Genomic DNA, 25,673 nt, shown 5'->3' on the forward strand with positions numbered 1-25,673 from the left:
GTTATTGTTTTTATGTACATGTTGTTTGGTTGTTGTTGTAGATTTGTCACAGGCTCTTGATGGGCTCTGTTGCAAATAATGGAATAAAAGATCACTCTGGCGAAGAATAGCTGAAAATCTTAGGATAATTGTGTTAGACTATATATGTAACATCCCACCATGAACTGCTGTGATTATTCAGTAAACCCAGTATAAAACTGGTGAAATACATCAACGAGAAGGAATAAACATCTCCGTAAAAGGTCTCTTCTAATTGCCATAATTATTAACCCACAATGTGAAGGTCTGGTTTCTAGACAGCATGATCAGTGTTGACATCCTAATTCTAACAAGGAAATGTAGAGGTCGTTTTAAAGGTAACGTTAAGAACTTCTAAACTCCAGGTGTTTCACAACTGGTTAGAAGTATACATCATCTTCCTTGACTTCATTGTCCTTAATTTTTTCATAATTCCTAACTGTTATGAAAAAAATATACCACTGAGTATTAGTTTTGACAAGGTTTATGCAGGAAATAAAGTTAAACTAAACTTTAAATAACTCGGAAACAGCAAATAAAAAATAAATTTAATGCTTGTTATTTTTTTTTCACATGTCTAGACAATTTTAAATATGAGCTCATGTGTTTGCAGTACTGTCCGATGTGTGTACCAAACATGTTCATATTTAAACATGATAACTCTGCTTTTGGTGTAACTTTGTCAGGAGTCAAGACTCCAGACATCTGAACTTATTTATGGCGTCTCACACCAAGAAATCTACCAGGTATGTAGTTCATATAAAGTGTAGCATACAACTGGTCAACAACACATTATCATACTTTTAACCTGAAATATTATTTGATTTTTGAACATTTCTGTTTTAAGTTCTAACGAAAATCTCTTAATGTCGCCCATTGCCCTGGGACTGGATTCAAACTTCTAGTCATTTCCTATCTTAAGTCAATTTCTTTAAATTTTCATTGTCAAATTAAAAGAAATGTGCAAGTGTTTTGAACATTAAAGTATGTTTTTCAATTAGGTCAATGAACATAATGTATTTTGGAAACTCTTCATATGACTAAAGAGATACTTAAGTTAGGAAATGACTTGAGAAGTTTTATGAATGCCGCCCCTGTCATCTATTAGTGACTTGGATTGACGAGATAAGCACTGGAAAGTCCAAAGAAACTTACTTTTGAGTGGCGGGTATTTTTTGAGTTGGTCAGATAAGGCCAGAACAAACTATTTTTAACTTTGGCCTAACCTTGTTATCTTAATTCAAAGTGTACATCAATTAAACCATTTTCTGCTTGGTCAAAAAATAGGAAAGATAGCTCGGCTTGCTTAAATTGATAGCTGTTTGATGTACAGTTAGGTTGCATGTTTCAGCTGAACACTTCCCCAGTGCATGCATTCATTGCGAAATAACACATTAACCTGAGAGATAGTATGTTACAGCTATCCATTGTGTTAAACATCAGATGTATGATCCATCCATGTACAATGTACAAGATTTTTTGTCATTACTTCATGTCAGATGTTGAAATCTTTCCATGTTCAATATTGTGCAATTTTCTTTTTTTGTTTGATCAGATAAAATATGTCCGTCACTAACAAAAATAGAAGTCATATTTCTCTTCAAATGTATTGCCTAAGGGCTCTCACCTTCTCCAGCGTCTGACAGTTTGTGTCTGAAATAGGTACAGAAATGACAGTTGCCTTACCACTGTGCCTTGTTAATGGTCAAAGTAACTGTATGGAGGTGTAAGCATAAAGCTGCTATCTGTTGTCTAACTTAATCAAACATGAAACGTTCTTGCATGCAACCTAAAAAATGATCACCCTGTGGGCCCCCCCTTTCTGTTTTAGTCGGTCAGAGCTGTAATTGTCGCCTACTTATTAATTCAAGCACATTCCCATGTCATTCGAGTGGCCAAAAACATGGAGAAAGTAGATGAGGGTGTGAATACATAGACTGGATGAGAATTAATTCTTCATAATTCTTGAGGAAGGTTTGGATATATATCCTAACCAGAAGATAAAACTCCCTCTTTCTCTATGTATTTCAACTTTATTTAGTAGCACCTAAGTATAATAAAATATGACCTTATGCTGTGGTCTACACACTATGGCATAAGGTTAGAATAATCAGTGTGCAAGGTTTCTAAAGGTTTTAAATCTCAATCAGTCGAGGCCGTCAAACTATCTCCCATAACCCCCATAACCCCTCCCCCCCAACAATATCTGTAATTATTACTGATAGTATGTATACATAAAATAGTACAATAATTACAGAATTTGTGCCATGTAGGTAACAAGTTTATTATAATATACCCTATCACAAATAATTACCAGATACGACTTATGCAATGTCACTGTGTAGAAATCTGCTTATTAGGCAAAATACTTATTTAAATTACAGCAACAAGAATTCTTTTTGTAATTCATTTGAAGACAATCCTCATGTTGTAACAAGAAATAATGATGTCCTAATGGCCTGTTTATTTTCCTTTCACCCTCTTATTTGAGACCCCATGTGGTTTCACAGTTTGGTCAAGATTTTATTTATTTGTAATCAACAGTTTGATTTTGAAAATAGTTTATCAATAAAGGAATTCCATAGGGTTTTCATAAAGTGTGCAGCAATTATGATCACAGACATTTGGCACCCAACAGCAAAAACAATGAATATACATTTTCATTAGATTTAGAAGAAACAACAATTTCAGTGTTATTTGTCTAAGTGACATCAAGATAAAACAATCTCAGAGTCATTTGTCTAAGTGCCGTCAATACTGTGCAATGTGCAACACTGCCTAGTAGATATGCCTTTCATTAATTTCATTCAGAATAAATTTCAAAGCATAACAAAAGCACTGAGGAGTGCACGCCAATACTTCTCTTGTTGTTTGTGTTTCAGTCAAACATGGGAAAATAACTCCGCAATAATTAAATCTGGACTACCAGGTCTTGATATAGGTGTGAGTGTCTAATCTGTCAACATGTGTACCATGTTTCATCTGAATATCTTGGTAAGAGTTATGGCCGAATTTACAGTTTTTGCCAGAGTGACATCCCCAAATGGCAACAACACCAAGGCAATGACAATATAGCCTCCACTTCTTTTATTTGAAGAAAAAAAAACAGTTAAAAATCTTCAATGAAAGATGGCAGTCGTTTTTGAATCAATATATTAGTTCAGGCAATATATATCATGAAACCTCCTAGTGACTTTTGACCTAATTTCCTACTTAATAAACATGTCAGTCAAATCTGTATAGGTATAACAATTTATAAATGCCAAAATTATGAAGCACCATAAAACTGAAGGGACCAAGAATGTGAAAATTGTGTGTATGTACAGAGAGGCTTCAGAATTCATGAATGACGGAGAGAAACCGATGTAACTTTTGAGGACAAACTGAAAACGATAGATTTCCAACACTTTTCATAACTTAAGCGGGGAAACATGAATTCTACGATAATTGCAAACCCGGATAACTTAATTATAACAGGTTTTAGTACCATATTTCACCTGAAAGGTAAATAACTTACTTAAATTTGATTTAAGAGACCTAAAAAAGTTCTTCTTATCTTCAAAATAAACTCTCAAAAACAAAAATGATGAGCTTATAGTGGTCCTGTTCTAAAGGACTTCAGATTGTTCGTGAAATTGAGCCCAAGTTATAACAACCTTGTTTTTGTCATGCTTATTGGCATAGCCTAACATGAGAATGTGGTCTTATGCATTATGTGAAACTTGAATACTCGGACAAAACCCTGGGGCGATGATAACAAGCAGTCTCAAATCTGAGTTTAGACTCAAGAGGCTTTCCTTCAAGTTGAGTATTGATTATGACATTTGCTTAATTATATTTCTATTTGAAATTGATAAATCGTGAACCTTTATTTTTTGTAAATGAAAAGGAATGAAGAACATTCTTTGTAATTAAATAATAGTGCTTTTTTGAGTCCGAGTCTTGACTCGGAATCAAGACTGGTCGTAAGCATGGCCCAAAAAGTCCTGCCTAGTGGCCAATCAATGCGTCTAGGCTGGTGAAAACTTTACTTTTGTACCACGACTTTAATTACAATAGCATTAGCTTAATTATCATGCAAATGAATAATTTCAATATCCCTCTGTTTGAAAATTACCATCCTCCGTTGAAGATGAAACTAATTAACAAGTACAATACAATGAAAGTGTTTGTGTGAGTTGACCTGCTTAAAATGCTGTTGACATGCACCATGAATATCAGGGCCTCGAGGCAAACAGATTCATGCATCCTCTCCTCATGACAGTCGTAATTCATTACTTTAACCTGCGTTAACAGGAAAATGAAAAGACAAGATGAGACACATACATATTTCCATGTTTTATTTCTTTCCCATAATGGTCATAAAAAGAGCAATTTAAGTTAAACTGTGGTCGTATTTAACATTTTATGTAGATGAATAAAATATAACAGAACCCTCTTAGCACATTGAAGTTCCTGTCTAAAATGTTTTAACACAATAAATAACAAAAGCAACTCAACAAGAACCTTAACTAAATACATTGATTCTAAATCAACATTTAGAGCCAAATATAGATCTAACGATCTTAAAATAAATCAAGCCATTTTATTTGGACTAGTTTGGATCCATTGCAAGGCGTGTTTCAACAAAAATGGTATCAGCAGCAAAAAAGACACCATTCATTTTCTTTTTATGGAATGCCTTTATTATGGCAGTACCTGGTCTTATTTTTTTGAAAAAAAATGAACAGCAGATCAGTTTAAAATTCTTATCATTTTGCTCACCTCTAACCACTTTTATAATCTTTAAATGTAATATAGAAAAATGCCATCTTTGTTGCTAACAGCAATATACCTCCTCAACAATTCTGACAATTTTTCCAATGTTGATATGTTTGCTTATAATACTTTTCTGAATTTCTCAATTTAATGACCACATAATTTATACATTTTATACATAACAGACTAAACAATTATAATATCCCTCAGTATTGCCTCAGTAGATGCTGAGATTCTAACAGCTGATAATTGTCAATCCTGAAAAAATAGCTGAGAATCAGATAGAATAGGAGAGATCATTATCATGCCCAAAGCAGGATTCAAGGGCTTGGGGCTTAGAGTCCCCCTTTTAAAATTGTTTTCAATGTAATTTATATTCATTTCAATGTTCTTTCTTCTGTTTTTGATGCAGATGACCGAGCAAAGAAACAATCCTTACAACTGAACAATTAGCTGGGAGTGTCGTTATAGGTCCCAGACACTGGTCTGAAGTTAAAAGCTTTCAATCTTGATTTTCAGGATTAATGCTCAACTTAAGAACCCCTGAAAATGTCCTCATTTTGTACATACAATTTTTTTTGTAAAATGTTAAATTCAATTTGTTTATCTTAGCAGGCTAAATATCCTTACAATTCAAATTTACATAATTGTTAAACAAACAATTACAATTGTAAATACTATTTTAAGAAAAGTGTTTAATGAGCTTATTGTCATACAGAAATTTGGATACAGGGCAATTTTAAGTTTCAATGATTTAAAATAAGGCTTCAAATTTTAAATTGATGCAATCGTTTGATTGATTTCAGTATGCGTCAGAGAAAAAAAATGGCTTTGGATATTTTTTTAACCACAAGTATAAAAAGCAGTTAAACACACCTTAAACATGATTTTACCATAAAACCACAAAAAAAATCATAGAAATGAAACTGTGACAAATAAGTAAGTAAACCTCAGATAAACCAATTAATCATTATAACATGAAGATTCAAACATCTGTCCGGATGATAACCCATCTTATCTGGTCTAAAGCAGTTGGGAGTTATTTATGGCCTGGCAGACATCAAAAGTAGATTGATCTGCAAACACAAAAGTCACAAAATGTCATAAATTTAATTGATAATAAAAAGATATGATACTGACACCGAATGGGAGGTAACTGGGTTTCATTGCCCCCAGGAATGAAGACAGGAGGACAGACGATGAAATATAAGGACATGAAGAACCTGAGGATAAGATCTCAAGTGTCCAGATTTGTTACGTAATTCACATGATATATGATTTCATGTCTTGTGGTACAGCTGAAACAATGTTCTGTTCTGACAAGATTTTATAGGTCATTGTTTTGCATGGTGAAGGAAAGTGATCACTGAATGCTTTCAAAATGATTTATGACAAACAAAGACAGAATAAATTTGTGGTAAAATTAATTAACAGTAACATTACAAAATATGGTGACTTGTTTAAAACTTTACATAATAAAACGCTATAGCAGCTTTTTTTTAAAAAAAGGCTTCAAAATTAGGTTAAACATTTTCTTTATTTGGTACATGGTTCAATTCATATGAACTTTTTTGTACATGTTTGAAAACCATCAAATAAAATGCTGTAGCTACAGTATGGAAATTGTTCCATGTATATATATGCTTAAGTATTAAAATTTGCCTTGAAATTACCTCATAAAATACAGAATAACAGGAGCACCACCAGTGGATGCCAACATTTTCTCAGTTAATTCTTGGGAATGACTCGTGCATTTATTTTAGCCAGAGATGAAACTTCATATACAGATACATTGTAGTCTTCATACACATACATATTGTAGACTTTATACATATACATTGTCAATATGTGTACCGGGTACCAAATTTCATGTTATTAAAACATCTTTACATTTAATTAAATAACATTTTTCACATAGCAGCAACACACATGACAATGCTGATGAAGAAGACACCAATGCTATGATAATACATAGAGGTTAATTGTTTGTTTTAGTGTAAGATCGTAATATATTTCACCCTGTGAGCACCAATAGCTATATGTCATGAGTGGCATAGCCAGGAGGGAATTATTACTTTTGGCTATCATGAGGTGAAATATATTGCGATCTTACACTGAAAGAAACAATTTTTACATAATTATTAGCCTAAAGAGGATTTTTTTATGAGTTTATTGTAGTTTTTAAGAAAAGCACACCAAATTAAATATAAATAATTTTGGAAATGATGTTGTTGAATTTGTGTCCTAGCCCTGTGCGCGCTGACGTTTGATTTGGAATTGAGAGCCCCCAATATTTCAAAACAGTGAAAAATATCAAAATGTTATTTTACTCTTTCAAACATCATTTTCATTTCACTGATAAATCATTATAAATACCGGCAAGCATATAATACATCAATTTCTTTTCCTGCAAAAAACAGATGAGCTTGTCTGAATGCTGTATGAGAATATATTAAGTGACATGTTCCCATTACACTTAATGATCTTTTTCTTTGCCTGGGTATATGAAGAATGGTTTATAACTAATTATCTATAAGACTTCAGGTAAATAAATTTTACATAATCATATAAATATGTCACCTGGGCATGTAGTCACTCACTGCTTGAATTAATTTAAGACTCAGCAGTTCAATTTATTGTAGAACTGTTATTACAAAGGCAAAGATGGGAAAAGTTGCTGTATCTATTACATATAATTGTAAGGCACACTAATTATCTTTTGTCAAAATTAGTTATATTCTAGATATTTTGAAACATTAAGAATAAAGTTTTCTGAGTTGAGTCTCAAGTTAATAGAGTGAATCTGGGCCTAGTTTCTGGCTGGTTAGACTATGCTAGATTGGGGAAGTAAATAAAGGGACCATAAATATGTCACCTGTTTCTGTCTGGGTAGACAAAGGGAGGTAAATAAGTATTAGAGTAGGGATCAATAGGGAGATAAATTTGTCACCTTTTCCTGTCTGGGTAGACGATGGGAGGTCAATATGTAATAAGAGGAGAAAGATCAATAAAGGGGAATAAATATGTCACCTGTTCTGGTCTGGTTTGACAAAGGGAGGTAAATATGTAGTTAGAGGCGAGTGATCAATAAAGGGGGATAAATATGTCACCTGTTCTGGTCTGGGTAGACAAAGGGAGGTAAATATGTAGTTAGAGGAGAGTGATCAATAAAGGGAGATAAATATGTCACCTGTTCTGGTCTGGGTAGACAAAGGGAGGTAAATATGTAGTTAGAGGAGAGTGATCAATAAAGGGGGATAAATATGTCACCTGTTCTGGTCTGGGTAGACAAAGGGAGGTAAATATGTAGTTAGAAGAGTGATCAATAAAGGGAGATAAATATGTCACCTGTTCTGGTCTGGGAAGACAAAGGGAGGTAAATATGTAGTTAGAGGAGAGTGATCAATAAAGGGAGATAAATATGTCACCTGTTCCTGTCTTGGGCAGGCTACTATTTGCTGATCCTCCTCGGTGAAGTGCTGTGAGAGAATCTCACCAAGGCGCTGGAAACGCTGCTGCACATTCACCTGAAAAGGACAGACAAGACTGAAAATTGTCTTGAACCTTGAAGATGAAAAATGTTACATTACCTCTCACAAGCTTCACTTAAATATATATTTAAAACATAACTGTAACTCAGGCTGGAGATCCTTGATATTATTGTAAAATATATTTATTTTTTATTGTAAAGAAAAAATACATACCGTAACACAATCAAGTTAATTTCCATGCATTACCTTTATAGGTTTGAAGAGGATAATTTCTGTCTCTCTATTCGCAAGGTAGAGGGCCATGCTCCTATGAACATTCGGGATGGATTTTTTCACAAGTTTGTATGTCTCGGCAACGATGTCATGAAGTTTCTCGGGCGCAGCGAAGGGCTGGGTCCTCAGGCTAACATGTTTGATATTCTCATCCTCGCCCATATTGATGATGATTGACGCCTGAAATGAAGAGACAGAGTTGGCTAGTCATTAGTTGTCAATTTAACATTATGTTACTCATAAAGAGGATTTCATTTTGTAAATAAATAACAGCATATGTTTGCATTTTGAAATGGATTACCTGGAAAACCTCCTCAGAATGATTAACCTTCTACAAATAGATGCGATCATTGATTTATTGACTGGCTAATTATTGGTGTAGTTGTATGGCTTGCCCACTTAGTCTTGCTTCTCACCTGAGCAACCCAGGTTCAAATCCTAGCCTTGAGCCATGTGAGTTAGGTTTGTGGTAAGCAAGCCATTCTACAAAAGAGGTGGGGGCCAATGGATGTTTAACTCGCTGGTGGGAGCCAATGTTTGCTTGACTTGCTAATGGGGGACAATGGGAGCTTGATTTGCTGGTGGGAGCCTATGGTTGCCTGATTTGCTGGTGGGGGGCAATGGGTGCTTGACTTGCTGGTGGGGGCCAATAGGTGCTTGACTTGCTGGTGGGAGCCTATGGTTGCCTGACTTGCTGGTGGGGGGCAATAGGTGCCTGACTTGCTGGTGGGGGCCAGTGGGTGCCTGACTTGCTGGTTGGGGCCAATGAATGCTTTACTTGCTGATTGGGGCCAATGAGTGCTTGACTTGCTGATGGGGGCCAATGAGTGCTTAACTTGCTGATGGGGGCCAATGAGTGCTTGACCTGCTGATGGGGGCCAATGGATGCTTGACTTGCTGGTGGAGGGCAATGGGTGCTTGACTAGCTGCTGAGGGCCAATGGTTGCTTGACTTGTTGGTGGGGGCCGATGGGTGCTTGACTTGCTGGTGGGGGCCGATGGGTGCTTAACTTGCTGGTGGGGGCCAATGGGTGCTTGACTTGCTGGTGGGGGCCAATGGGTGCTTGACTTGCTGGTGGGGGCCAATGGGTGCTTGACTAGCTGGTGAGGGCCAATGGATGCTTGACTTACTGGTGGAGGGCAATGGGTGCTTGACTAGCTGGTGGGGGCCAATGGGTGATTGACTTGCTGGTGGGGGCCGATGGGTTCTTGACTTGCTGGTGGGGGCCAATGGATGCTTGACTTACTGGTGGAGGGCAATGGGTGCTTGACTAGCTGGTGGGGGCCAATGGGTGCTTGACTTGCTGGTGGGGGCCAATGGATGCTTGACATGCTGGTGGTGGCCAATTGGTGATTGACTTGCTGGTGGGGGCCAATGGGTGCTTGACTTGCTAATGGGGGCCAATAGGTGCTTGACTTGCTGATGGAGGGCAATGGGTGCTTGACTTGCTGGTGGGGGCCAATGGGTTCTTGACTAGCTGATGGAGGGCAATGGGTGCTTGACTTGCTGGTGGGGGCCAATGGGTGCTTGACTAGCTGATGGAGGGCAATGGTTGCTTGACTTGCTGATGGGGGCCAATGGGTGCTTGACTTGCTGGTGGTGGCCAATTGGTGATTGACTTGCTGGTGGGGGCCAATGGATGCTTGACATGCTGGTGGTGGCCAATTGGTGATTGACTTGCTGGTGGGGGCCAATGGGTGCTTGACTTGCTAATGGGGGCCAATAGGTGCTTGACTTGCTGATGGAGGGCAATGGGTGCTTGACTTGCTGGTGGGGGCCAATGGGTTCTTGACTAGCTGATGGAGGGCAATGGGTGCTTGACTTGCTGGTGGGGGGCAATGGGTGCTTGACTAGCTGATGGAGGGCAATGGTTGCTTGACTTGCTGATGGGGGCCAATGGGTGCTTGACTTGCTGATGGAGGGCAATGGGTGCTTGACTTGCTGATGGGGCCCAATGGTTGCTTGACTTGCTGATGGGGGGGGGGCAATGGGTGCTTGACTTGCTGATGGGGGCCAATGGTTACTTGACTTGCTGATGGGGGCCAATGGGTGCTTGACTTGCTGGTGGAGGGCAATGGGTGCTTGACCTGCTGGTGGAGGGCAATGGGTGCTTGACCTGCTGACGGGGCCAACTGGAGCTTAACCTGCTGCTTTGGGCCAATGGATGCTTGTCTTCTATTTCACCCGTACTACAGGGTTGGTTATAAAACAACAAATAAAAGCTTAACTTCTTTTTCAATGGACAACTCATTGAAAATATACTAATTGCAATGTCAAGTAAATGATTAGCTAAAACATTGATTTTTTATGTTCTTGGCCTAATCAAAAACACAGGTTTTATACCATTCTATCGTAGTATCATTAACCTATTACAAACATCCAAAAAAGGTCATATTACAGCTGCAGTATAATCTTAATCAATGTCTCTCTGAGTACATTGCACCAAAAGAAGACCTGATCATAAATATTAATGAACCAATCATTTCAATTACAGTACTACTTTTAATTTGTAGGACTTTTTGTATTGTATTTAAAATGTAATTGAACCTGGCATACAAACAAAATAAAATCCTCCTCAAACTTAAGCTGTCTACAGGAAATCGGAAATAGATGAAGACAAAATTAATGAAGGAAGTATATGTTTCATACTTTATAAAACAATAATGAATCGTCAGCAACAGGCGAACTGTAGTTAATTAATGGACTTGTAGTTGACAGAATAAATTGTGATACAATTTTGAATGTGTTCTTCTGAGTACAAAGCCGCAAACTGCTGACTTGCGTCATTCATAAACGAACGTCTGTATAATGAAAGAACGTCTGTATAATGGTGGATTAATTCACTCCTCTTGTCATAGATAAATTATTTATGAAACCACATTTGTACAGAAATAGTAAAAATCACAGGAAAATGTCACAATTACGTATAATAAGCTACACAACCGACTTTCTTATCATTGTAAAATTTGAGCAAATCAAAGGCAGAGGTTTAACTTTTTTACCAGCCAATTTTCATTGCTGTATAACTTCTTTATAAGTGCATAAAATTGTAATGATATAAGAAACGTCGGCCTTAATTTAATGAAGCTAGGAAACTACCGGTATACTTTAATAACTTTAACACAGACTAAAATATTTTTCACAAACATTTTGAGCTATGAACATAATCAGGCTAAAATTTGTAAGCATTGTTTTTCTAGACGTTGTCATAATTATGAAAAAAATCGATTAACAATATGCGTTGTTTATTTTATAAAATATTCAAAACATTTTTAGCCATTTATTCTCCACAAGTAGCTGCACACAGTCTGACAATATCCAGACAGTTTCCCATCAAGCATGTTTTAATTACAGCGTATTTTCCAGCTGACTGGTAACAAGAATATTCACTTCCATTATACATAAATCATGATCTGTTCTATTCCTGATCTAAATGCTGTTGTTCAATTTTTACCATTTATGTTACATGACTAAATATGCAGATGCTTTTCATTAACAAGAGAGCCAAGAAAGCCTTATATTGCTAACCTGATTGGACAAAGGGTTCTATAATTATTGAAAAGGGCTCTAGAGTTTTTGAAAAGTTTTCATTTTGGTTTCCATGGCAATCAGATTTCTGCATGGAACCACTTTTATAAGTAAATCTGGAAGAGGACCATGGAAGGAAGACTACTGTTAGGTTTGATTGAAATTGTCCCAGAGGTTTAGGAGGAAAGTAGTTTGATAGAAAATGTTGATAAAAGATGGACAGAGGATGAACAATCACACAACCACAATATCTCATGCTTAGCACTTTGTGCTAAGGTGTGATAAAAGCTTTCAGAATCAATCTTGCATCAGATTCCTGGGTAAAAACCGATAATGATGTCCATTTTGAGAGGCATAGAAAATGTACCACAAGTGGAAATCTAACACCCTAACTTCTTGGGTGAGAGGTCACCTGAACCACTAGACCAGTAGGCAATTTGTTTTAAATTTGGTATGACAAATGACAAGACATATTAATTATGGTCTCCGTGAATGTATACATTACATGGTGTGTGAGGCATAGGTCAGTGACCCAGTATTCATCATACTTAGTTCTCAAGTAATTTACAGTGAACATTTCATATGAAACTACAGTGAAACTGCGTTCCCTCGAACAAGCGGTCGCTCGAGAACCGCCGTTCCCTCGAGGTCGGAGCTTGGTCCCGAACTTTTTTCCTTCTATTTTCATATAAAATATACCCACGCTGCCTCGAAACCTAATTATGTCGAGCAGTCGAGCAATATCCTCGGTCCCAAGTACACAAATCGTGCACAAAACCTTATGGCTCCCTCGAGGTAATAATTTCACACTTTTTCCCGAACGCGTGTTCCAAAATAAACAAACAATTGCCAGGTGTTAAAATTTTCGCAATTTGTAAAAATTGCAATGACAGTTAAAAGGCAATTTGATAAGGTGTGAAATACCGTTTATCACTGTTAACGCATGACCAATATTAGTTGATATGGGCATTTTAGATGATAATTATGACAAGTTAATGAAGAGAAGTTAATTGTGAGAAATTTAAATGAGTAATAAAAATATGATTAAAACACTACCATATCGATCCAACATTGGAATCTCTGAAAAGAATTCTTTCTTGTCACTTTGTTTTGCAATATGGCAAATGAGAAAGAACTTACAAATTGTCGAACACCTGAGCAATCTCGTGAAGGACCCATGACTGGGGGGATAGCTAGATCGGGTTCCTTACTTTCAAAATGTCACACCCAAATGAAAGAAAATAATTGTCAAACACCTAAGAAATCTAATGAAGGACCCATTACTTATACCAAGACACCAACACGCCCACTCACGTCCTTTACAGGAAAGAATCGGTGTCTTAGTAAACAGTCTGTTTGACGACTTCAAACTTAATATACACTGAAAGATATTTCATATCAAACTGGAAAATTGAAAATCGGGTCGCTCGAAACATTGGTTCCCTCGAGGTTTTGCTTCGGTCCCTGGCGACCTCGAGCGATCGCAGTTTTACTGTATGAATAAACCGCATTTTATGAGAAAAAGAACATGAATAGAAAGAGAGCCGAAAAGTGTGATAATGCTGTTTCGTTATTCTAAATAAAGGGACATCACTAATAATATTGTAAGCCAGAGTTATGGACTTGTTACAAATGTGTAGCACTGTCACTTATAATGAATATGTTTTAAGATTAATATCAATAACTTGAATGACTTCTAGCTAACATTAAAATGATCACAATTCATGACAACACTAAAGCTATAGCAATCCGTGACTTTCTACTTCTTCAAAAGAGACATTGCTGAACATCCATTTCAAAATGCACACCATCAACTCATCATGGCATGTCAGACAGAGATCTTATTGAAGCAATGCAGGCAACATGAATAGATCACTGTACAGAAGCGGTACCCTAATGTCTACTGGTTGCAGATGCATAACTTACCATTTCATTAGCGTTAAATTTTTGGATGCCATGTTGCATTTTTATCAATATCTTGTGACAATTTTGGTGTATAGGTAGATATTTTGCTACAGAAATTTTCATGTAAGTCCATTATAAAAGTATAATTTATTTGTATATGGGTCTGTCTTATCAACACTCCATATCTTAATGTAAGCTGAATTATTGGCTCTTTTTTAATAGATAAATGCAAATTTTTAAAAACCAATCTATTTCTTGAATAATTTAAATATTTAGATGTTCAACGTTAATTTGACACACTAAACATTCTAAAAACTAAAGATGCACTTTTACTCCCAAATAAGATTTACCACAATTAATAATATTGTTTAAATATTCCAAAAAAGGAGATTAAACATTGAAAACAATGGTTCTTATGAAGGATATCTAGTTTGAATTGTAAAATGAACATTAAACACAGTATTTCTACCTTATGAGACTATAGTAGACCACAGTTAATCTTTTAGCATTCACTAATCATTAAATTATTTTTTTTGCTTTATGCTATGGTCTAAAAAAAAAAAAAAATTTGGTTCGGGTTACCCGACCCTACCTACGGAATAGGCGCCGACCCTACCGTTTTTATAGTCAGTTTGAAAAAAAAATGAAAAACTAAAAAAAAAAAAAAAAAATATATATTTCGTTTTTTTTTTAAATTGCTTTTTAATATTAAGTTTAAACCTTAAATGCTTGTACAGAAGATAGCTTTAACACCATTCTCCAATGATGAAAATTATATTCTTATATAAAACCTAATAAAAAAAATAAATAAAAAAAAATAAAAAGTCTACCTACCCTACCTATTTTTTTTAAGGATGTAACCCTAACCAAACAATTTTTTTTTTTAGGCCTATTAAATTCACAGTTACAATCTTGTTATCAGTAATTAATATATTCCATAAATGCAATGTATAGTAAGTAGTAAAAGGTTTATCATTCATGATTGATGTTTGTTATACACATGTTTGTACTGATTTTGAATAAGAGTGTCACTTTAAAGCTTTGTTTGTACCTGTAATGATAATCCGTTTGTATGTGTTTTTGTTCTTTTATTTAAGATTAAAACAAACTTTTAAACTATATATAGCTTACCCTTGATAGGAAAGTCTTGAGTGGTTCGGTCATCATGTCAGAAACATGGTGAATGAACTCTTCACATGTTCGCTTCAATTGTCCATCTACATCCCGCTTTGAATCCACAAAGTGCTCCTGAACCTGGGGAGTACCCTAGAATAGAGAGGTATACAAATGATGTATTAATTAACTCAACTAAACAGATCATTGGTCACTTACCAATACACTTGAACAAAATTAGTTCAACAAGAGTCTGCCGCATGTCCACCAATGCTTTCTGTTGTTTTTCAGTTGAAAAAGGGGCATAACTGGACAATAATTAAAGCCAGAGTTATATGCCTTGCTGACCATATATGAGCTCCAGCTATGGGTTGATAAGGACATGGTGTATATCAAAAAAGGACAGGCACTTTGACCCGTGTAGTGGCAAGTTGGGGGAGTGTGAGAGGGATTTACCTCCTCCTACAATATATTTTGTTTCATTTTGTAGAGGGTCTACATCTCAAAAATGAATGGAACTTAACGACTCTAAAAAAATGGACAAATTCTTTCCCTTTGATTTTAACAGATGTAGGCAATCATTCATTGGTATTTTTATTTTGAAATTTTAGAATATAAGGATTTTTTTTAAATAAATTGAGCATAATACAGGTTTTTCTGCCTTTTTTGTAAGAGCGGATATAGGCCCCATTCCCAAAGCAATCAAGTCTATATTTTCCCACATCAACGGGAAAACAACTAAAAATGAAAGGTGTTAGAAGTATGGCATGGACGCAGCACCCACTAAAAAAGTGCTTGCTGGGGTACTGGTCTCTGGCTGAAGGGTACCAAGTTTCATTTTAAGCTGCTCCCTCACAGATGGACCGTTTTGACAACTTTTTTATTTTTGACTTGGAATAATCCAATATCTGCATAAATGTCTGAGAACCAGTGATATTAGACTGCTGACAACGGATCAGATGGCAGATTTCATATTTACATTCGAAAATTGATGTTTTATGCTGAAAAACTCATTTTTCTTAAAGTGTTTGTAATGCTTTTAGCCACAAAACTTATTAAAAACTGTGATCTAATATTTTGTCATCAGTCTTATATACTTTGTTCCAGATATTTACACAAAGATTGATTCATTCCCAGACAAAAAATAAGAAAGGTGACAGAACGGTCAATCTGTGAGAGTGCAGCTTTAATATCTTGAACAGACACCAAGGTTAAAGTATTTACACACCAACAACAAGGCTGACAAAAAGACAATGCCAAGGCTAGGACAATACCTTGATTTTTTCTTCAAAAACCAGACAAGCTTAAAATAAATATCATTGTTAGATTAATTAACTAGAATTCCTCTATGTCGCCTGCTGGAATGAATGGAAAATGGATGATGCTGAAGGCATTAATTATTTATGTACAATTGATCTCACTGTAGTAAGATGTTTCACTATCAAACTTCATCGAGTTACTTGAAATATATGATATTCCACAAAATGATGGTAAAGTTTTGAACAAAAGCTCTGAAAGCTTTAAAAGGCTGTAGGCTCAACAAAGGTGATCTGAAATTTAATAATTCTTTATAATTCTGTTCACAGGCAAAAAAAAAAAAATGAATCCGAAATAATATTTAGAGTGGCCCCAAACTGAAACCAAAAAGTGCCAGTTATAATCTAAGAATAGTTATGTTAATGTAAATGTAGTAATGTAAATTGATGAATTTTTATTACAATGAGCTACCCAGGTAGTTTCACAACAGAAACTGATAAACATATATGAATAAGATATATGAAAATTGCTTTCTAGCATGTTAATTGCTAGTGTAAGGTTAATTTAAAGAACCGATTATTGACTGAGGACTTTTGGCAATATAATATTTTTAACATGTCATGCCAAAAAGTGGATTTGACCATACCTGACTTCAATGAGGGGTACTTAAGTCTGTAGGCCAGTGGCCCACAGCCTTAAAATCAATGGCCATTAATCAAAAGTGTATGTGTCAGGCTATCAAACTTGCCCCCGATATCATGACTATAAATATTCAACTATTGCTACCAAGTTTGGTAATGATTAAAAATGTAAAATAAGAAATGCTTAAAACAGTGAGTATAGGTGGTTTATCTGTTCAAATAACTTCATCTCATTTTTTTCTCTAAAGAATAGACCTGCTTAGACCTTTTTGCATATAATTTTTTAAAAACATAACAGAGAGAAATGATCAGAAAAATTATTCCTGTTACAATGTAACAGTAAATGACAAAAATATTAAATATATTGTTCAATTATATATTCTATAGCCTAATGATAAATGGTATACTTTTTATTAATCATTTTACATTATGCAAATAGATGCTGATACAAGCATTTTACAATTCCACTTAAATTTTAACATCTTCTACATAATTTATTGCCATATCAACCTATCAACAATACAGCACTGGCATGTGTTTCAAAGCTGATGTATGAAGTGAATTATTTTTTTATAAATTAAGAGTCAAAGGGGAGAAACTCTTACTTTAAAGGATGGAAAGGAAGCAGTGAGAAAGTGGAGTAGCTATTACCTTTATATCAAAGGGGAATAAGCATTATCTTAATATCAAAGGGAAGAAACTTTTTACCCAAATGTCAAAGCAAGAAACTCTTACCCAAATGTCAAATGGGAGAAACTCTTACCCAAAAGTTAAAGGGGAGAAACACTTACCTGTAAGTCAAGGGGAGTATCACCGAGTATCTTAAGCTTAAAGTCAAAAGGGGGCAACTCTTATTTGAGAATAAAGGGGAAGTAACTGCTTTTATAGAATCAAGGGAAATAACTTTTACATCCAAGTTGAGTAACTTTTACAATACAACCAAAGGGAAGTAACTCACCTCAGCTATAAATTGCAGAAGGGAGTTGCTGGAACTTAGAGAAAATATCTGGGACTTCCGGTTCATGAGGCCGTAAGCAGCATCTGGAAAGTAAAAATGCACCTGGGACGTAGAATGCAACACAGATGTACATACTCATGAATATGACATCAGTTCTATGTGTCTATTCCTGGTTGAATCTATCAATTTAATGAGAAAACAAGAGTTCGATAAAGCACTACAATCAATGAGCAGGGCATTAAGCTATATATGCTTTCAGTGGACCAACTATTTTATATCAAAATTAACAGACAAATAGTACCAAAATGAATTTATGTAGATATTATATTAACATCTTATTGATAATGGAACTGAATGTTATTATGATATCCAGTCAATATCATTTCATGGTGTCGTTGTGTGACAAATGTTATATATCTATGCTCCTGAGAAATTAATCTAATAGCAATAAATGAAGTTGAATGTGAAGTTCATTAACCACATTGCAAGTTACATTGCAAACTACAAGTATCTATTGAGTTAACTGTCCAAATTGTGTCTACAGATGCAGCTTTGGAAAACTTTGAAGAACTTTTGATTAAATTGCTTAATTAAAAAATGAGTAATTAAACAAAAAAATTACGGGACACCAGTTGAAATTAATCTCAAACTCTCACAACAAAAGAAGTGTTTTAATCAATGATTTCAGGATCCAGTTCGTTAGAGAAATGGAGTGAAATCTTGAAGATAATGATAACTACACAACAAAAGGGAGATAACTCATAACAGATACTACCACTACCAACACAGGTGTTATTAATATATTTGTGCCAACTAATTTCCAAACTATACATGCATGACGCCGTACCTAACAGATCATAATGGTTTATACCTTCTCCAGCATGACCGTCCTAACATTTCAACTATGCTGTTTTATTTGCCACCTTTAAGCATCGCATATACAGTAAAACAAGATGGCTACAAATGGATACCAATGCTTGTTTTTGGTGTGTTTTTTTCCAGTCGAATAGGGTAACTCAACATTTATTAAGTTGTTTTTTCCAGCAATAGAGCCAATTTCCCCACAAAACAAGACCACACTCGTAACATCGTGCCAACAGAGTGATTAATATATCGTAATGTTGTTATTTCTTGTTTCCCAATCATTGTAAAATAAATAAGTTTAAACTAAGGCTATAACAATACCTACCCCCACCCCCGCATAAAAAATAAATAATTTAAAAAATAATAAATGGCAATATATAATGTTTTGAACATACATTCACCAGTATGTGTTTTGAAATGTAAGCCACCTGCACAGGTAAACAGTACTGCGCTATGAATTAAAATAAACCAAGATGAAAAGCTTTGTTATATCTCCATTTAACTGGGCCATATGCAACCACTACTACGACGGTGACAATGACAACAACAACAACAACAACAACATGAAGAACAGTAAGAAAGAGCAGCACATTCTGTGAATGCACATTTCATTTCTATAGATTTTGGGGCCATCTTGTCAAGAACGGCATCGTAAAATCAATATTCTAAACCTCCACTCTAGGTTGTTATGAGAAATATTTCAAATAATAGTTTTTCTGTGAAGTAAGCTGAAATATTATTTTATAAATTCATCTGCAATAATCATTACATTTCTTGAAGATATTTTGTTATACCCTTGATAATAAGATGGCCCCTAAATGCTGTCACTAAGTGGAAATCATGCCCATAGCACCATTAGATTTTAAGGGCTGCAAAGTAAAGCGATGGTTAACGTACCCACTAAATTGTTGAGTTTCAGCTCTATGCACATGAAATGAAATGGCATAATGAAAAGATGGGTTCTGCCTTGAGTTAAATATCTTTATTCAATTGTATGCTATGATGACTCTATGCCTATGATATAGGCATAAAAGGGAGAAACAGTAGTGTACTGTAAAGAGAGATTTAACATGGCAAGAAACATTTATAATATGTTAAATTACAAGACGAGTAACAAGCGTTCTGCAAGTGAATGCCATCGCTTGCCGGTTAGTTTAGTCAAAAAGGGACTAACTATTATTATTGTCAGAATTGTAGGCTCTGAAAACATTTAAACCAATTTACATTTGAATATCTTGTAATGTTCTTGTTGATTTGTTGATATGGCCAAAGCTAAAGTTTGTGCACACTGATAACACCGGCACCCATACCAACGGGGACTAACAACACAAAGGTATCACAAAACCTTGACCATTTTACTTTGAGGAATGGACTTGTTTTATGAGGTTAAAGTTGAAATAAATTATCATTTCATTATAACAGAATCAAGCTGTTTGATTTCATTTCTAACGGACCCCAACCCTGGCTGGAATGAACATGATGGTGTAAGCCTAGAAAGAAAGTTTTATGGGTAGAAGCGTTAAAACACAGCCAGTGAAAAAACATCGTGGATAAAATCAAAGAAAAAAAGCATATCTTTAAGAAGCCGAACAGCAAAGTAAGTATAACTTTTTAACTAGAAACACTTCAGAAATAACATCAACAAATTAAATGATTGGAAGACATTCAGTTTTAAAACAAGAGCTGTCACAGAGACAGCGCGCTCAACTATTTCGCCACTTTTCGCTGTATGAATTGAAAAAGTTTGGTGAAACATGCATGGATCACTGTAAGATTAGATTTCAATGCAAAACATGATGTGCTGAGATATTTACATAAATTGAATGGAAAATATTTGAGGTAGTACGCAAACTTTAACGTAAATTCTAAGTAAAAAAATGGGCATCATTTTGTCAAAATGCTTCATAGAGTTATCTTCTCCTGTGTACAGGTTTGGGGCATGATGGTGAAGAAGTGTGCAAAGTTTCAAAGCCAGATGTCAATGGACTTTGAAAATATTTTGAGGTGGTACGCAAACTTTAACATAAATTCTAAGTTGAAAAAGGGGCATAATTTTGTCAAAATGCTTGATAGAGTTACCTCCTCCTGTGTACAGGTTGGGGGCATGATGGTGAACAAGTGTGCAAAGTTTCAAAGCCAGATGTCAATGGACTTTGAAAATATTTGAGGTGCATCGCAAACTTTAACGTAAATTCTAAGTAAAAAAGGGGCATAATTTTGTCAAAGTTCTTGAGAGTTAACTCCTCCTGTGTGCAGGTTGGGGGAATGATGTTGAACAAGTGTGTGAAGTTTCAAAGCCATATGTCAATATTTTAGGTGGTACACAAACTCTTACAAAAACTTTAACATAAGCCGACGCTCGGGTGATTAGGATAGCTCTCCTTATTCTTCGAATAGTCGAGCTAAAAATCATTATAATTGCAGGTTTTGTGACATTAGAAAAGCAAAACCATTTCATACTTAGATTCTAAAAAATATTTTCTCTAAAAATTAAAAAAATATTATATCAAAACTCTCTGATTTTAAAAACTATTAATGAAAGTCTCAACTACAAACTTAAATGCTTAGCTTACCTTTAAGCTTACTGAAGTCTAGTGTAGTTTCACGAATGGAAAAGTCGGCCTGGAACGGAGCTATTTGCTCTCTAAGAATCAGGAGGTGTTTTATCATGAAAAGCTGGCCATCAAGGGCCGTCTGAAATTACAATTCGTAGTTTCAAATTGTTTTGTTTTAGTATTGGATGCTTTATACACATCTTTCTGCAATCTTCTATGAAGTGATCTCCCTTGACAAGCTTAAAATATCTTGTTATTATATTTTAAGTACTTAGAGTTCTGCATCTTAAGTTTTTAGAAAAAGCATTTCATTTTTATCTCATTTCTGTATTGTTGTGTTTATTTTATTTGTTTTAAAAATGAATGGTTCATATCTAAAATAACGTTACATGATTTTGAAAGTGGTCACATGATCATCTGATATGATCATGTAATATGGTAGAGATTACTGTTCAGCAAAGGTTTGTATAATATTTTATTATACCTCACTTGTATAAAGCAAATAGTAAAAACGCCAGGGGCAATATTTTCAATTATAAGACCTCACTTCTATAAAACATATAATAAAATTGCAAAATTTTCGACTTTCACCTCGCACTAACACCCTCTGCCACACTGTTACCGTCTGACGTCATGAAACTAACAATTTTAGTTTTTGATCGGTATAATAAAATAGATATTGACGGCCTTGAGTGTGATGGTGTATATTGTCAACATTCGGAAAATACTGTCAATTTTGGCTTTGCTTTCGTCAACAGTATTGGTCAACCTCAGGTGGATTATATGCACTGTCACCCTCAAGGCAGTCAATATAATATGACATACTGAGACATTCTACACTGCAAGAGTACCTTTCTCTTAGTGATTCCCTCCTTGGCATTCAGTAGGGACTGTATACACATCTGTAGTGCCTCCTGGGATAGGCCTTGGAATGTCGTTTTCTGAAAATGTACATGCATATTAAAGAGAGTCTAATATTTAAATACAATACATACACATGTAATGTATAACATCCATAAAATTTGATTGATAAACCTTTAACTACTTACTAAATAATGCATTTCTGGAAAATATTTATCACTGATAACAAGATTGTAACTGAGTATTTAATAGCTGAAAATGCACAAATATTAAATGACTGGTTAGTCCTTAAAGATTTACAGTAATCAACAATCTTCTCATAAGGTGGAAATACCATGTTTTTTGCACGTTTCTTTCAAATTAAACATGGCATCCTTCATAAGAACCATTGTTTTTATTCATCCTTTTCGGAAATTTAAACAATTGTATTAACTGTGGTACAGCTAATTTGGGAGTAAGAGTGCATCTTTAACATGTCGTCACCTTAACACAACATCTCAATATCTGATATATATTTCTATAGGTAATTATTGAATCATTGCTCTACCATGACAAGTATTTTATGGTGTGGTGCCAAAATATGTTTCAAACTCAAGACAATGTTTGTCAATTCTCTCTGATGATATTATAATTTAATTTTAACAAGCACCAAAAGTTCACCTATACAAGGGATATTTATAATTTAGCTGACGGAACCACCTAGTAGGTTTTTAACTTAGCTCTTAGCTCTGTATTCCTCATAAGCAATATCTCACATTTGTGTATGTATTTTTTACAGTTGGATATGCTGGTACATTTAAATCTCATATTTTCTCCATTCATTAGAATAACAGTAAAAACCTTATGTTTACCCATTTGTTGTGCATATAACATCCGACAACAAACAAAAACTAACTTGACTTTACCTGACCATTTCTTAGTACAGACAAATTTTGTCAAACAAAAGATATTGGGGAAGGGATTTCTTCTAGGGCTGGGGATGAGAATGTATATTTTTCTCTGGCCTAATTTTAGCATACTCACATCAATACACCTGTACAATTTGGACAGGGTAACGAGGGTTCTCCGTACTGTAGGGTACCACATTCCATGTAGGTCAGCAGGCGACATCGGCATTGAGGTGGTCAGGTTTGTGCCTGAAATAAAATAAACAGTCATTCAATTGCGAAACAAATTATTGCAACATTAATCACTCCCCTTGGCAAGATATTAAGCGAGAGTGTGGTCTTGTGTTGTGGGGAAAACTGGACAAAGATTTTTTTTTCATTAAGAGAGCACAAAAAAAGTGTGACAATGTGAACGGACACCAACTCATTAGGATGAAGGTTCTTTATCTAGAAATATGGACATGATTATAATTATGTGTGAAAATTATTAATATTACAATCTTCAACATTTGAAATTTGAAATAACTAATTTCTTTTCATCAAACACTTGAAAAATGATCAATTATTTTGCCTTGAGAATGAAAAATTGCTGATAATAGCAAATTTCTGCAGCATGCTGAAAGGCTTCAGAATTAGTGAGGCATACTTTTTAATTATTTATAAGTATATACAAGTTTATTCTTATTTATCTAGCTTGATCTTTTTATTAGATTAGTCTCATTCAAGTCATTCTACAGGGTAGACCATCTTTTGCAAAGGTTGTAGAAAACAGATTCACAATCTTAATTACGAACACTGGTACACTAATCAACTTCATACTAGGCCCTGCAGAGACATCCTGCCAGCCTGATGCGGGGTCCTCCTGTAGCGGCACGTTCTCCAGCGAGGTTGTCTCCCCCTCATTTTCTCCCCCTGTTGCCCCGGTGAGGCGTGCAACCTCTGCACTTGTGCTTGAGGCATTAGAGGGCGTCCGAGAGTGACCTTTCAGTTGGCCTTTCTTGATGCTCTCCGCTATACTCTGGAAAGGAAAATGATACTATGATCTTAATTCATCAAATACAGCAAGGCCACTATATTTTGATTGTTTAACAAACTCGCCGGAATTTTTGTAATCCCTCCAATCCGAATTTAACCATTTGATTAAAATAAAACTTCAAAGAAAGAGAGACAACATTTTCCATCTTAAATGTTTAATGTTTCTATAGCCAGTTGTCTTTAATTCAACCAAATGTAAAGTCTGATTTTTGCATGGAGAATTTCAATTTGGACAACAAAGTTATTCCTTGGGTGAAGAATTTCATAAAAAGAAAAGAAAATGATGATCTTATTATTAAAGACATTCCCCCTCAAACCTCAAACCCATTTTAAGAATATATGTGGCTATTGAACAGCTCATAATGCAAACAAACGTTTTAATCAGTTGTGTCAAGTTCATTGACATAGAGGTTCTGTTGAAGCAGATTAAGAAAACGTGCCTCCAAAGACTGTCAATGAATTTGATGTGATGATATCAACGAAAAATCAATGCAGAAGTTTATTCAATTAGGCTTTATGTGCACACAGTCTTCGACATCAGTCTGGCGGATGAAAAAGCATGAACTATTACATTACTATTCGTCATTAAAAAATTGTAAAGAAGCCCCTCTAAATGAAATTAAAAAAAATGTCCTCCCAAACATTTTACCATTGCATCGCTTCCATCTGGAGTGTAAGTTTGAAAATCAATACTCAGAGCTGCAAATCTTAATATCATTGCTACTTGGAGTGCAATAATGGTTAACATTATTACACATGCTACAGATGACATGTGTCATCCTCATATACACATATTTTTTCATGAATAACTGTGTTGAAGCTTTTCTGAGCCAGACTCTCAAACTTAAGACATTAGTTAATATGGGCCCTGGGCTTGCAAAATTGTGCTAATTGCAACCACTGTGTGCTTGTTCATTATATACCTCCATCATCTCCAATTTCTCTGGGTATGCCAGGTCGCCCTGTGCTGCAGAGTACTGTAGGATATCAGACCTTATATATATGTATGTGCGGTACACAAGTCGTTCCTGAACGTCCATCAAGAGTTGCCGTGTCACATTCTCAAATGCACGCAACTCTTGGGCTGGAATAGGGAAGAAATACATATATAAGTGATGACAACAGACCAAAAATCCCAATCCTGAACATTTAGTACGAGTATGAGGGATTTAGGTTGGTTAAGAAGTGATGACAACAGACCAAAAATCCCGATCCTGAACATTTAGTACGAGTATGAGGGATTTAGGTTGGTTAAGAAGTGATGACAACAGACCAAAAATCCCGATCCTGAACATTTAGTACGAGTATGAGGGATTTAGGTTGGTTAAGAAGTGATGACAACAGACCAAAAATCCCGATCCTGAACATTTAGTACGATTATGAGGGATTTAGGTTGGTTAAGAAGTGATGACAACAGACCAACAATCCCGATCCTGAACATTTAGTATGAGTATGAGGGATTTAGGTTGGTTAAGAAGTGATGACAACAGACCAAAAATCCCGATCCTGAACATTTAGTACGAGTATGA

General features: G+C 35.3%; 1 protein-coding gene across 2 annotated transcripts in view; it reads right to left on the reverse strand.

Moving 5' to 3' along the window:
* Positions 1–4,343: 4,343 nt before the first annotated feature.
* Positions 4,344–25,673, reverse strand: part of LOC128220277 (conserved oligomeric Golgi complex subunit 3-like) — a 28,701-nt gene continuing 7,371 nt past the window's right edge. The window contains exons 12-22 of one of the 2 annotated variants that reach the window (XM_052928615.1): positions 25,068–25,228; positions 23,929–24,127; positions 23,246–23,358; positions 22,213–22,302; positions 21,380–21,500; positions 19,704–19,727; positions 17,943–18,025; positions 15,105–15,239; positions 8,514–8,720; positions 8,205–8,303; positions 4,344–5,852 (exon numbers count right to left, since the gene is read on the reverse strand). In XM_052928615.1, coding sequence (XP_052784575.1) covers positions 5,820–5,852; positions 8,205–8,303; positions 8,514–8,720; positions 15,105–15,239; positions 17,943–18,025; positions 19,704–19,727; positions 21,380–21,500; positions 22,213–22,302; positions 23,246–23,358; positions 23,929–24,127; positions 25,068–25,228 — 1,265 coding nt within the window. In that variant the 3' untranslated portion in view covers positions 4,344–5,819. The remainder of the gene's footprint in view (positions 5,853–8,204; positions 8,304–8,513; positions 8,721–15,104; positions 15,240–17,942; positions 18,026–19,703; positions 19,728–21,379; positions 21,501–22,212; positions 22,303–23,245; positions 23,359–23,928; positions 24,128–25,067; positions 25,229–25,673) is intronic. The other variant, XM_052928616.1, reaches the window with a different exon arrangement.

Source organism: Mya arenaria, chromosome 15, assembly GCF_026914265.1.
Source record: "Mya arenaria isolate MELC-2E11 chromosome 15, ASM2691426v1".
Classification (NCBI taxonomy): domain Eukaryota; kingdom Metazoa; phylum Mollusca; class Bivalvia; order Myida; family Myidae; genus Mya; species Mya arenaria.